Below are 13,229 nucleotides of genomic sequence, written 5' to 3' on the forward strand. Positions count from 1 at the left end.
ATCAAGCTCTCTACACGCTAGACTGAGAAAATTGAGGAGAAGAACAAGATGGCAGAAGAAAAAGAAGGAGGAGGACAGAATGAAGAAGAAAAAAGGAGAGGAACTAGAAAATGGAGAACAAGAACAAGGACACGAACATGAACAAGTGAAAAGAAAAGTACAAGAGACAGAAGATTTAAGATGAAGAAGACAATAGGCACGGTCAGACTGGCAAAAGATCGAAAAGTTTAAGATCGCGACGTCTTCGCGATCTTTTGTCGTGCGGTCACACTGGCAGCCAAACTGAAGTTTAGGTCATTGGTGCGCACGCGCGACAAGGAATAAAGAGCACCCCTTCTGATGGCTAGTGATTGTGATGTAACAATGCACACCCGTACATGACACTGGCCTCGCGAAACAGACAAACAAACAAATGGCCCTAGAATCTCCTCCTGCCTTACCTCAGGTACATAGCACACACAGAAGACTTTCTCTTTCTCTGAGCTGAGGAGTAGAAGAGGTGTATCAGGAAGCTCAGCCAGTAAGGCCTGCTGAACCTTCAGGAGCACCTGGAAATCAAACACAACATGAAAAATCAAAGCTACAGCATATAAAAAAAACATCCATTTCAACTCATTCTTGTTTCCCCATGGTATTGCATTATCAGTTTACATTGAAACACATGGGAAAGTCATTTAATAGCATAAAGAGATCATGCATAAATCACATTTTATTCCCCTTCTAACATTTTCCTTGCCTTATCTATTACAACCTTACTTTGCTTTATCTCATTTGATTACATTTGATTATATCTACTATCATTTAATTTCATCACACACTCACCGTCTGTATATGAGATCTCAAGCATTCTAGTGTAAATTGTATTAAACATTTTTAAATGACAATTATCAAACACATTTTATTATCTATTTATAAAACACACATTATCACGTCTACAGTTGAAAAGGAAACATGGTCAAAATATCTTTTGAACAATCTTACAAATCACATAGTTGTGTATACTGTATACGCTATAATTTTCGCGTACATAAATTTTCGCGAATTGCCGATGTCACACATTTTTGCGAGTGGTTAAATTCGCGATTGGGGGACCAGAGAAAATATGAAGTGGCAAAGAAAGTGTGAATTTTCAACTTACTAGCATATAAGAATGATACTAGTTATACACTGCATGAAAAAGACTTGCCAAACTCTGCGAACTAGATCTAGTAAGTTAGAATTCAACATTTTTGAAGTGGTTAAGTCCATCGCGCTAGATTTCTGACGAGTGGTCCCCTTGCGATAATGGATTGGCTCTCTACAGTATTCGTAAGAAGACGTGGACGTGCGTAAACAAGATTAGCCAGTATGGTCTGTTCGGTAAGCCGTGACATGGTATTCTAGTACTGAAATGTTCGTATCATCAAGGCAAGGGATTCATTTTGGAAGGTAATATTTTCGCGTGTTGTTAATTTCGCGAATAGCTCCCGACTCGCGAAATTCGCGAAAATAAAACCCCCGCGAAATATATAGCGTATACAGTATATGCTTCCCACATTTAGACAATGAGACATGTGAAGGAACAGGGAAATGGATTCCTTGAAAATGGGACAAAAAAAAAGACAGAGAATGTGGAATAATACCACTGCAAACACAAAAGGAGAACTAATGGCACTCTAAAGCAGATGAAAGAAAACTCAATCTATACGTACTGTGTTGTCTATGCCATCACCGGCGTACTCTACAAGGCATTTCTGGGTGGCTGATTCCTTGGCATTGAACTGACTGTGCAATCTATCAGCCACCTGTGTACAGAAGAACAGAGTAGAGGTCAGTATGTGGTTGTTACAATACCGTCTTATTTCCCCAGGTTAGCCCGTAATGTTAAATGAGGCATGTTCGAGTGCATTTTAATTTCGCAAATTTCGCGGGAGCCAAGATTCGCAAAATTAAAATGCACATGAAAGTTCTTGTTTACACCATATGCACTGAATGTTAGAGGCAACTCGTGAAAATTTCATGCCACCACAAGGCCGTCGCCTCCAATTGTCAAAAATGTCATGCCACAAAAATATTGTGTTTTACAGTATTCGGTTTTAAAACACAGTGCTGAGAAGTTCCTGATGTAGGTGATTACACACTTGCTTCTAACAAGCAAGTCACGGTGGCAAACTTTAGCAATGACCTATATTAACCTTTGACCTTTACTTGTGAGTTTGGACTGCAACTTCAACGATGAGTTTCCTAAGTCCATCTCTGACACAAAGCTGGTCACAACTAGACGAAAAGTTGGACCATTACAAATCTCCAGAAAACTGTGTAGGAAAATTGTAGCATTTGTTATATAAACAACAAAATATGGACAGACAAAGGAATTGAACGAATGAAGGCAAAAAAGGACATAAATTTGAGTTAAATATGCAAAAGACACTTCTTGGCAAAATGATTAATTACACGTACCATATGGGCTCTATCTACAAAATGTCACTCGCAAGTGAACATAGAAGTCTCCAGGCGGCATTTCCTGAAGCGTTTTGTCAGATTTTTTTTTTTCTGACAAACATCTATAAGCTACTGAAATCCTTGCATCTGATGATTGGCTGAGAGCAAATTCGTCAGAAAAATATGTGATGAAAAGTTTGAAGAAATGCCCCTCAGAAGGTGAAGCAATTACAAAGGAATCAATGCACAGAGTGTTTTTCACTCGTCATGTCTGCTGAAATTAAAGGACAAGTTCACATTCATAGACATGTGGGTTGAGTGAATGCAGCAATATTAGTAGAACACATCAGTGAGAGTTTGAGGAAAATCTGACAATCCGTTCCAAGTTATGAATTTTTAAAGTTTCTGCTCAGTCATGGCTGGATGAGAAGACTACTATAGCTTGTGATGTCACATGAGTATAACAGTATAAAGAAAGTATAAAGAAAATTCACCATATTTTCACTTTTCTCGCATAACAAAAGAACACTTGACTTCTCTTTTTCAGAAGGCAAGGGGAATAATATTATCCTTAACATACATCAGTAACAAGTCCAAGAAATGTGCACTTTATTCAAAAAGTAAAATTTTGTGAAATTCTCTTTTTATTTTCATTATATCGTTGTACGCATGTGACATTACTCACTGTAGTAGTCTTCTCATCCAGCAGTAATTGCGCAGATACTTAAAAAATTCATAACTTTTGAACAGATTGTCGGATTTTCCTCAAACTTTCACTGATGTGTTCTACTAATATTGTTGCATTCACTCAATCCACATATATATGAAGGTGAACTTGTCCTTTAATAGTGATTATGACAGCTGTGTGTCCAGTCATTACGGCCACTGACCTCTTTGGCCAGAACCTTCTTCCCCAGCTTGGAGGCCTTCTTCAGCGAAGCCTGCAGCACCTCTACTCTTCTCAGCATCTCCCTCTTTTTCCAGACGTCGAAGCGGGCACCCTCCAGCTCGCCGACGAAGTTGTCGACGGACTGCGCAAGCTGCTCCTTCGTCAGAAGGCTTTCCGGAGTTGAAACGACCTGGACCTAGGTGTGGACGACAGACAGAAGATAGGGTGTCCCATTGCCATAGTAAGAAGCATGACAGTGCATGAAGGAACAGTATGTTATGTTTTTTTTTTTTTAAAGGTTTTTAAAACTTTACAGCAAAGCATTGTGGGAAAAGTTACTTCATTCTTACATTACTTTTGTAACTGAACATCTCCCTCCCCTTCTCACCCCACCCCCCAAAAAAATGGCAGAAGCAATCAATTTACACGCAACACTCTTCTGAAAAGCCTGTGTCTCAACGTATTTGCACTAAAGTGGTGAGGAGACTGGATTCAAGAATGCCTGTTTACTGATTAAATACATTTGGTATCACAGTTCTCTCTATCAAAATATGTTTGACTTGTTACAGAGAGAGTGTACACATACATGTATCATCATACAGACTATTCTCACTTTGTGCAAAGGAATAAAAATAAGACTTCCATAATACTCATGACTTACAAGTGTATGCAGGTGAAAATTTATTGCAATGGAAAAGTGGTATGGACACATTTGTTGCATATTTCTGTTATGCATAAATTTATCCTACAAATGATGTAGGCATCCTGTCTCTCCAAATGAAGTGCAGCCCCAGGAATATGCCTACATGGTTTTGGCCGCAAAATCTATGACAGCTCAAAATGACACATTGCCAGCTGTCAAGAAGCATTGTACAATGGTTAGAAAGATCTGTGCTATCCAATTGGTCATCTGCTCATCATGTGACATTCGCTATTTATTGAAGAGAGCACCTCGTCTTTCATGTCCTGCAAAATCTTGTACCATTGCACTCATGACCATTCACTCTTGTCCTTATTTTATTCATCAAGACATTACAGATTCAAAATAGTCTCCACATACGGTAACTAAAACGCAACAATGAAATGCATTTTTGAGAAAATGTGCAGCATGGGGAGTTTTCTTTTCCCACCTGAGTTTCCAGAAGGCTCAGCTGCTGGTGGTACTTGTTTGCAGCGTAGTCCGCTGACGTCAAGTCGTTGTCCGTCACCACGGTCAGACGCCGGACACCTTTGCTGACTGCCTTCTCCGAGACGATCACAAGTCTTCGAATGTGACTGGTGTTCTCAACATGACTGGATTAGTAATATAAGTTAAGAAATTACAGCATTAGAACTGAATTAAAAAAAAAAAAATGCTATCACTGGAGTAACCTACTCTCTCCTATGACACATAGCTTGATTTGGTGTTCAAAACTCAATTTTCATTTTTTCTTTTTTTTTTCTACTCAGTTTTGTCCTACGATTGTGAAGAAAGAGTGACATTAATCGTTAATACAGTACGCGCAATAGAAAACGCCCGACGAAAGTGCGTCCAAATTTCGTCCCAACGCTTTTTTCGTTGTTGATTTCGTCGGGGACGTTTTCAACGCTTTTTGCGTCCAGACTTCATGGACGGATTTTGGACGAATTCAACGAATTCAACGAAATCCCCGAACGCTTTTCCGAAGCTGTGGACGCATTCAACGCTTTCAGCGCTTTCAACGCTTTCAACCCTTTACACGCGATCACACACACACAGGAAAGTTAGCTCTAATCGCGAATTGCTAGCTCTTCTTTCGTCGAAGTTCTCTAGGTTTCCCGTCCATTTCTCTCATTTTCTCTCTTTTGCTTTCGTATCATTGTATCCCTTTCTTTTCAGAGTACAATCATACTTTAGAGAGTATTTTTTCTCATTTTTATTAAGTGATTACCGTGTTTGCCACAATTTGGGGTGAGTTTTTGTTCGAGTGTTTGTTGAGTTTTTCGATTGAACGATGTGTCGATTATCTTCGTGTGTGCGAGAATATCGTACCCACTCGTTTGTTTCCGTGTAAGTATTTTTACCGTAAAGTGTCTTCATCGTTCGTCTTCACGCATCGGGTTTTCACCCTAGTTTTCCTCATCGTAGTTTTCCACATCCATTTTTTTTTCCGGTGCAAGATACTCTGTGTATTTTCTGCTACGGTAAAATGCCATCGTCGATATTTTTTGTGTATTCATCGTAGTTTTCCACCTCCATTTCATTTTTGTGTGCAAGATGTGTAGCTAGGTCTGCGATGTCTGAATCGTTTACAGATGTGTTTTGTGAGAGTATTAACCACGATGATTTTGAGGATTTTGAGGGTTTCGCGGTGGATGAGATCGACTGGAATGATAGTGATAATGATAATGAATCTACACTATCTAGTGGTGTTGATATAAGAGCTCTTATGATGATGCAATTTATTTCGTGTGACCGACCATCATGAGTTGGCGATGACGAGTACGAAACGAGTAGCCTATACATGTACAATGTAGGCCTGTAATGATCTAAGACGAGAGTGACACTGACGACATGGCCTGGCCCTGGGGGCTGTTTTAGTGTTGCCTGCTGAGTAGGTGTTCCATTCTATCCTTTCAGTTATCTTTCTATCACTTTCTTCTTTTGACCCTGGATGGACAAAAAAACCCTATCTTGCCATGTAAAGACAGAACACATACCATCATGAAATATCATGACATTACTAAAGTAATAAAAGAAATAAGTAAGCGATGAAAATTCTTGTTTGTAAAATCATAAATCAAAGGTGATTTCATATGAACCAGCTCTTTGAAACGTATTTAATTTGCCTATTGATACTTGCTTTGCAAGTATACATTTTCTCTCCCATGGACTTTGTGTCCCCCCTTTTTTTATGTGCTTTAATGATTATTCTAATTTGTTTTGTCAATATCATCATTATTGCTGTATTAATATTACCATACTTTGATATGGTTAATTGCATTTGTTGATTGACTCTAACTTTCATTTTGTTGCCTCCTCTTGGTACTTGTACAGATCCTTTCTAGGGCTTGCTGTTTGCTCACCCCCCCCCCCCCCCCTTTGCTGTTGCTATTTCACTCTTTACCTTTCTTTGTCTCTCTGTTGTTCCTTATCTTGTTTGATGTTGCCTCCATATTCATCCTTTTCCTTCAATGGCTGCCCCCTGGCCCTCACGACCATTACTAACCTTCCCCTGCCTTTTGTCTGTCCATCCTCCTGCTCTAATCCCCCTCCCTTTACCTGTTGGGCTCATTGCCCATGACATCCTACCCTCTCCTTTTGTTTTCTTTGTTCCTTGTCCCTTGCCTGTTCCTGACTGTTCTTGTTGTGTGAAGTCGCTTTACATGTGTGTGGTTGCTTTTTCTGCCTATTTGCCATTTTGCTTCTGACGAAGATTCTGCTATGATCGAAAACTTAGGTCCCTTTTGACTCTATCCTAAAAACATTCATGTACACTCCCAAAACTTGCTGGGCTAGTAATGAAAACTTCCATTATCTAGCAGGGGAGAGGGAATGCTTTCATTTTCTCAAGAGAGCTTTTGTGTGAGAGAATGCAAAACTTGATTGAGTGTTGCCAAGTTGTTTTCAAACTTCTTCATTTTATTTGATCTTAAGCATAATCACTTTCGTAAGTACATGTACAGTATTACGATTTCTTCGCCCCTGACTGTAATCGGAAAGTTTGCCATAAGGACGATCGCTAATGTGTTTGGATGTGCCGATATGCGAAACACGTGGTTCAAAAGAATGCACCATGTGCTACTTACAGTTGTACTGCCTTAAAGGTTACTGCAAGTTGAATGGATCGAATGCGCCATAGGCTTAGTTACGGTAAACAGTTTACGTTCGATGCGAATAATTATTACGTCTTTCAGGATCGAGGAATAATACACACAAAACATGCAAACAAACAAATCCACGAACGAGTGTTAATAACCAAAATTCATATGAAAAGTAATAGGCAGTTTTGATGAGCGTGAAATTTTATTGTCATGATTTTGCCGTTTAATCGGGTGGTGGCTGCATCACATAGGACATCTCAGTGAATTTGTCTAGGCATATGAGACTTTTCATATAAATCTGTGATTGCATTTTTGAGTGATTAATCAATTCCTTTTTACAGTTCGGGAACCAGAACATCAGAACATTTTTGCAATGATTCCTTTAACTCAACTCACCCGCGAGTTCTTCGATCGATATACTACACCAAATGCGCGCATTCTTTCGTCTGGCACCTGGGGTCTGGCACGCACCTGGTTTTGTGGAAATTTCCACAAAGGGAGAGGGTGGGGTTTTTCCAATCCCAAGAGACCGCATTATACACAAGAAGACAATCTCGTCGCTTCTATCATTTTCCGTCACTCGTGTTTTCCCCTTATTCTTTGCTAATAATGAACATTTCGATTGAACTTAACGATGGTTGTTCACACGTGGTTCCTTTTGTTGTGAGGTGTAGGTATTTTCTTTTTTATCATTCTTGGGAGGGGAAAGAAGAGTAAAAGAGGGAAAACTTATTTAAATAAACGAAGGGCACGTACGCTCAGCATCCACAGCAAGCCGTCTTTTACATCAGCATCGTTGATTATCATCACTTGCACTATCATCAGGCATCACTCGGATAATTTTGTCCTTTTTTTTATAAACATTTAGAAACACGATCACCATCACTCGAGATAAACACGTAACAGTGGCAGATCCAGAGGGGGCGCATGAGGCACACGCCCCCTTTATTTATCGTGGAAAAAAAAATAGAAGTGAAACCCGGAAGTGGCACCAGAAATATTAGTTGCGCCCCTCCCCCCTCCTGTACAGAATTCCTGGATCCGCCCATGCCTGTACGAAAATAAATGCAAACAGACAAAGTATCAACAACCTCCCTGACAACCACATAAACATTACCACAGAGCACACCGAAGCGGCTGGCATCAAACACCCTTCGAAATACTGCAGCAAAGCGCGAAATCGCCGTTACGAAAATGCATGTATATATACACAGTGCGAGGCAATTGAAAGATTACCTTTAAATATTTCAGAATATGAAAGGAACAAATAAAGTGATATGAAACGAAAGAAATCGTACACCAAACGAAAGGTATAACGACCTCCAATAGGCCCTTAGCCGCAGCATATCAATAAACATGACGTATAAGCACACGGAATATGCGTGTTTCGGATTCCTCCCTTCTATATTTCTTTCCTGAACTATTCCCAATGCCCGAATAAAATAATGACTAGTTTGTTACACTGATTTCTTCTTCTGAGGTAAGGAAGTTCGTTCGTCCGAAAACAAAAGGATTGACACTCCGAAGGTTTGCTAATCGGGCAATGCCCCCCCCCCCAAAAAAAAAAACAAAAAACAAAAAAAAAAAAAACAGCCCACAAAATGCTCGTTAATCAAAACATTGGTTAATAATGTTAAAGACGATAATAATAATAATAAAAAAAATAATGATAATAATAATAATAATAATAATAATCATAATAATAATAATAATAATAATAATATAACAATAGACAGAAATAAAACAATATATGGCCCCCTATAGCAGTTACCCGCAGCATGATTACATTTTCGAATCAACAAACATGGATAGGCACAAGGAATATGCGTGTTTCGGATTCGAAATAACGCCGTAACCATCGGAATAGCGCACCCGTTTTCTTTTTTTCGGAATAATGAACACCACGGAAATGAATAAATGATTTCAAACTAAGAATCCATCGTAATTCTTGCCTTAAAGATTTTCCTCCCTTCTATATTTTATTCCTGAACTATTCCCAATGCCCGAATAATATAATGACTAGTTTGTTACTCTGAAACATGGTGTTGTGAGTTAAGGAAGTTCGTTTATCCGAAAACGAAAGGATTGACACTCCGAAGGTTTGCTATACCCATCGAACAATGGGGGAAACAAAATAATAGTAATACATTTTATTTTCACACTAGGTACGAACATCTACAAGGTGTAGGGAATTTGCGTGTTACGGAACATTTTATCACTTTCGCATCAGCGAACTTTACGTGCATTGGGTACTACAAAAATGCCTCCCCCCCCCCCAAAAAAAAAAAAATGTATATATAATTACACCAACGCTTGAGCATAACAACAAACAAGCAATCAAACAAACAAATAAACAACTTAAGATTTAATCTCATAGCTGCTTTGAATATTTCACGTTCCGTCTGCATGACTGTATATATACTTCTTTTCAGAATTATCTCTCGCTTCCCGCTTCACAACTAGGAAATAAACGATGTCAAACTACAGGTATATAAGAATTAAACTTATTGTCTTACTCTGAATATAAAATTCATTATTTCAAAAGTTCGTTTATCCTTGAATACAACAGGCTCGATACTACAGTACTCCGAAGGTTTGCTAATCCGACAATAACGCACCTATCCAATCACAAATATTCGTGTATTTTCGAATTATGAATCATAATTTGACTATCACATTTACGAACATCTATTTTTCGTGTAGGGAAGTCGCGTGTATCTGAATGTTTCATTTTCGTCCTAATGAACCTTATGGGTGCATGGGTACAACGAACATGAACCTCAAACCCCCCCCCCCAAAAAAAATAATAAAATAAAAAAAGAAAGAAAGAAAGAGCCAAGTCAAACTAAGAATCAGTCTGAATTAGTCGCTTTGAAAATTCCACGTACCGTCTGAATTATCTCTCTGTCCAATAAAGAAATAAACGATATCAAACTAAGAATTAAACTTATTGTCTTGTTTTGAATATTATTTTTTTTTTTGCTTTTCTGGGGCCCGTTGCATAAAACTTACCATTGAATTTCAATAGTAACTACCGTCAGCATCAATGATTATAAAATTTACCGCTGATTTAAGACTTACCGCATAGAAAGGAGCGGTAAGTCCAGCGGTAAGGGTTTTATGCAACAGGGCCCTGATTCAATAAAAAAACGGGCAATGTAACGCGCAATTGCTGAAGAAAGAAAATATATTTAATGACCAAATAACGGCGAACAAATCCTTCTAATTTCTTTTTTCCTCTTTTTGGGGGTTAATTTTCTTTCTATACTCAAATGGATTTTACGTACACGCAATTTTAGTGAAACCATTTTCTTTTTGGTCGGCATTCTACGATAAGGTTCCTGTGGGTTCCTGTGGGTTCACCCTCGCCAAAATTGCGTGATTTCTCTTAAATACTATGAACCCGAATGATCTCTGATTGGTAATTTAGTCTATTTCATGATCAACAGTTGTTTATTTTCTGCTTGTAAAAAAAAACAACAACACGTGAACAATTAGTAGGCCTTATACTGGGTCTTGTCATGTATCGTACATCTCTGTTTCGTTCAGCCGAGCGAGCCATGCCATGGCAATTGCGACGCACATACGGCGCACTCGCCTTTCCCACACGTGCACATTCCCTGGTTACATGCAGCCCGCATACCAACATGTGATGTATCAGGTGACGTACAAATGCAGTGAATAATCTGCTAACGGTGCCGTACTTACAGCTAGGGTAAGGGAAACTAAAACTTTTACAAATTGCTTCAATGAAAATGACATCGATGTATGTATACATGTTACCATTCTTAATAGTATTATGTGAATCAGGTGAATTCCACGCCTGTCTACTGTTCTCATTCCCGACCGCTGTGCTACTACTAGTACTTGTTGAGTCTAATCTTGCAGTGATTCTTGCCGGCTAGCGGCTGTGGATGTGGCCACTACACACACACGTGTGTACTGTATTCCATGTGCGCCTTGGATCACGGACGCTTTTAACGAAATTTGGACGAAACTGCCGAGCTCCGAACACGCATTTTCCGAACGAGCAACGCATTTGCCGAACGAAATTGAGCGGGCGGTCGTGCGTGAAATGCGTCCACAAAGCGTCAGAATCGTTGCTACTGGATCGATAACGAAATTTCGTCCAAATTTCGTCCAAATTTCGTTGCTACTCGATCGATAACGAACTTTCGTTGGAAAACGAAATTGACGGAGGCGTTTCTTATTGCGCGTACTGTATGTCAAGCAAGTCTCTGGCAAGCCAGAGAAATGATTTGAGGGTACAGTGTACGCCTTATACCCTTGTGAACAAATAACAATTATGCAGTTTTACACATATTAGTGAAACAGTCTCATCAGTAATTAACTACATTGTAGTCTACTGGCAAGTGAAAACAAATACATTACAATGTTGTCACAAAGGCTGTTCTAGACGGCCACAAATGTTTGCTTGAGACTTGCTAAATTTTAGTAAATCACTTTGTACATACTGGACTCAAACTACAATGGCATAGAATATGTCACATGGACAGCACATTTCAAGGTTTTACGGGATACATGGCAATAAATTTGAGAACACCAGTATACTGGCCTTTGACCGGAAGTACATGAGAGTGAAAATGTATGCAGAAAACATGATCTGAACAATTGTGATTGACGTCACATCACTCACGTGCCACCGCAGAGCTCTGCTGAGTTTTCCAACCCCAACGTTTCGTCCCCTTCATCCAAATGTCTGACCTGGGTTCCGACGGAGAGGATGGTTACCGGGTCCGGGTACGTCTCCCCAGCAACGCTTCTGACCCCTGCCAATCCCTGGGCTGTCGCCAGGGGAACGGCTTCGCGATGGACAGGAAGGGCTGCAGCGATTAAGTCGTTGGCAATACTGGAGATTTGTTGAAGCTGCGAATCTGACAAGGAGCCCTAAAAAAAAAATAAAATGCCAGCAATTGGACTAAATTCCAGAATTGGAATTCTTCTCATAATAATGAATGTCATATACAAATCATACTTATTTGATTAAAAGACAGCTAAAAACTCACAAGTCAGTGCTTTTCTAACTTTTAACAGAAAACTCTCAAAACTCTGCTTTGCAGAGATGAAGTCATTGGCTAGAAGCAAGGCCGCTAACATTCACCCATCAACACCAGGAAGATTCCACACAGCGTCCAGGGAGATATTTGCATATTACATGCATCTCAATGGGCAAAAATAATTCCCAAATCTCAAAGATTCTTATATTTATTCATCCAGACACGATTGTATTTATATTGGAGTTTTCTGGAGGCCTCCTGTAGAATCTGGGAGACTTGACAATTCTGTAAATGATGGTATATGCTCATAGTGAATTTAGTGGTTAACTACTTTCAAAATCAAATGTGGCAAAAATAAAAAGCACAAATGTGCAAAGATACCTGTGATACAAAGGAATACACATACATTGCACAAACGTTTACATACAAGCTGTATGCACGCATCCATAATTCATGCATTTGATTTCCACTTACACTTGACTGCCAGCTGCGATTCAAGCAATGTTATAACCATACACAAATTGTTGTTATTTTGAGGCATAGATACGCATCCATGGAAATTTACACATCCATCGCAGTTGCCTACCTCGGCGGAGAAGTCGAATCTAAACCTGTCTGGCGCCACCAGCGACCCTTTCTGCTCGGTGTTCCCCAGGACGTATCTGAGGGCAAAGTTGAGTAGGTGGGTGCCTGTGTGATTCTTCATGAGGGCCTCTCTTCTCTCCTGTTGGAAGAAGATGAAAGAAACCAACACAAAATAACCACATCTTCCATTGCACAGTCATTCAAAGAATATTCTTTCCTTTCTTGTGTTTGTCTAATATTCCTACGCTTATCACAGTGTAACTGTCAACACACTCTCAAAACACTTTTCACTCTAAATCTCCTTTTATTTGAAGGTGTGAAGCATTTACAATTGTACACTTTTGGCTAAACGTATGTGATCAAACCTTTGATCACAGGCACTGAACATTGAAACATCATCTGTGAACATGTTGAAGTCATACTGTAAAGCTAGATATTTTCGCGGCATTTTTCCCGAATTTTTTCGAATAGGAGTGAACGACCTTTATCATGGAATGAAATTTTCACTAATTGTCACTGGCATTCTATGCATA

At 39.3% G+C, this 13,229-nt stretch overlaps 1 protein-coding gene across 1 annotated transcript in view; it reads right to left on the bottom strand.

Moving 5' to 3' along the window:
- Positions 1-13,229, bottom strand: part of LOC139744068 (alanine--tRNA ligase, cytoplasmic-like) — a 30,722-nt gene that overhangs the window by 734 nt on the left and 16,759 nt on the right. Inside the window, exons 13-18 of the mRNA XM_071654522.1 lie at positions 12,698-12,835; positions 11,751-12,001; positions 4,441-4,603; positions 3,312-3,506; positions 1,692-1,784; positions 441-548 (exon numbers count right to left, since the gene is read on the bottom strand). Coding sequence (XP_071510623.1) covers positions 441-548; positions 1,692-1,784; positions 3,312-3,506; positions 4,441-4,603; positions 11,751-12,001; positions 12,698-12,835 — 948 coding nt within the window. The remainder of the gene's footprint in view (positions 1-440; positions 549-1,691; positions 1,785-3,311; positions 3,507-4,440; positions 4,604-11,750; positions 12,002-12,697; positions 12,836-13,229) is intronic.

Source organism: Diadema antillarum, unplaced genomic scaffold (genome assembly GCF_040938485.1).
Source record: "Diadema antillarum isolate AM-2024a unplaced genomic scaffold, OU_Dant_1.0 seq00001133_RagTag, whole genome shotgun sequence".
Taxonomy (NCBI): domain Eukaryota; kingdom Metazoa; phylum Echinodermata; class Echinoidea; order Diadematoida; family Diadematidae; genus Diadema; species Diadema antillarum.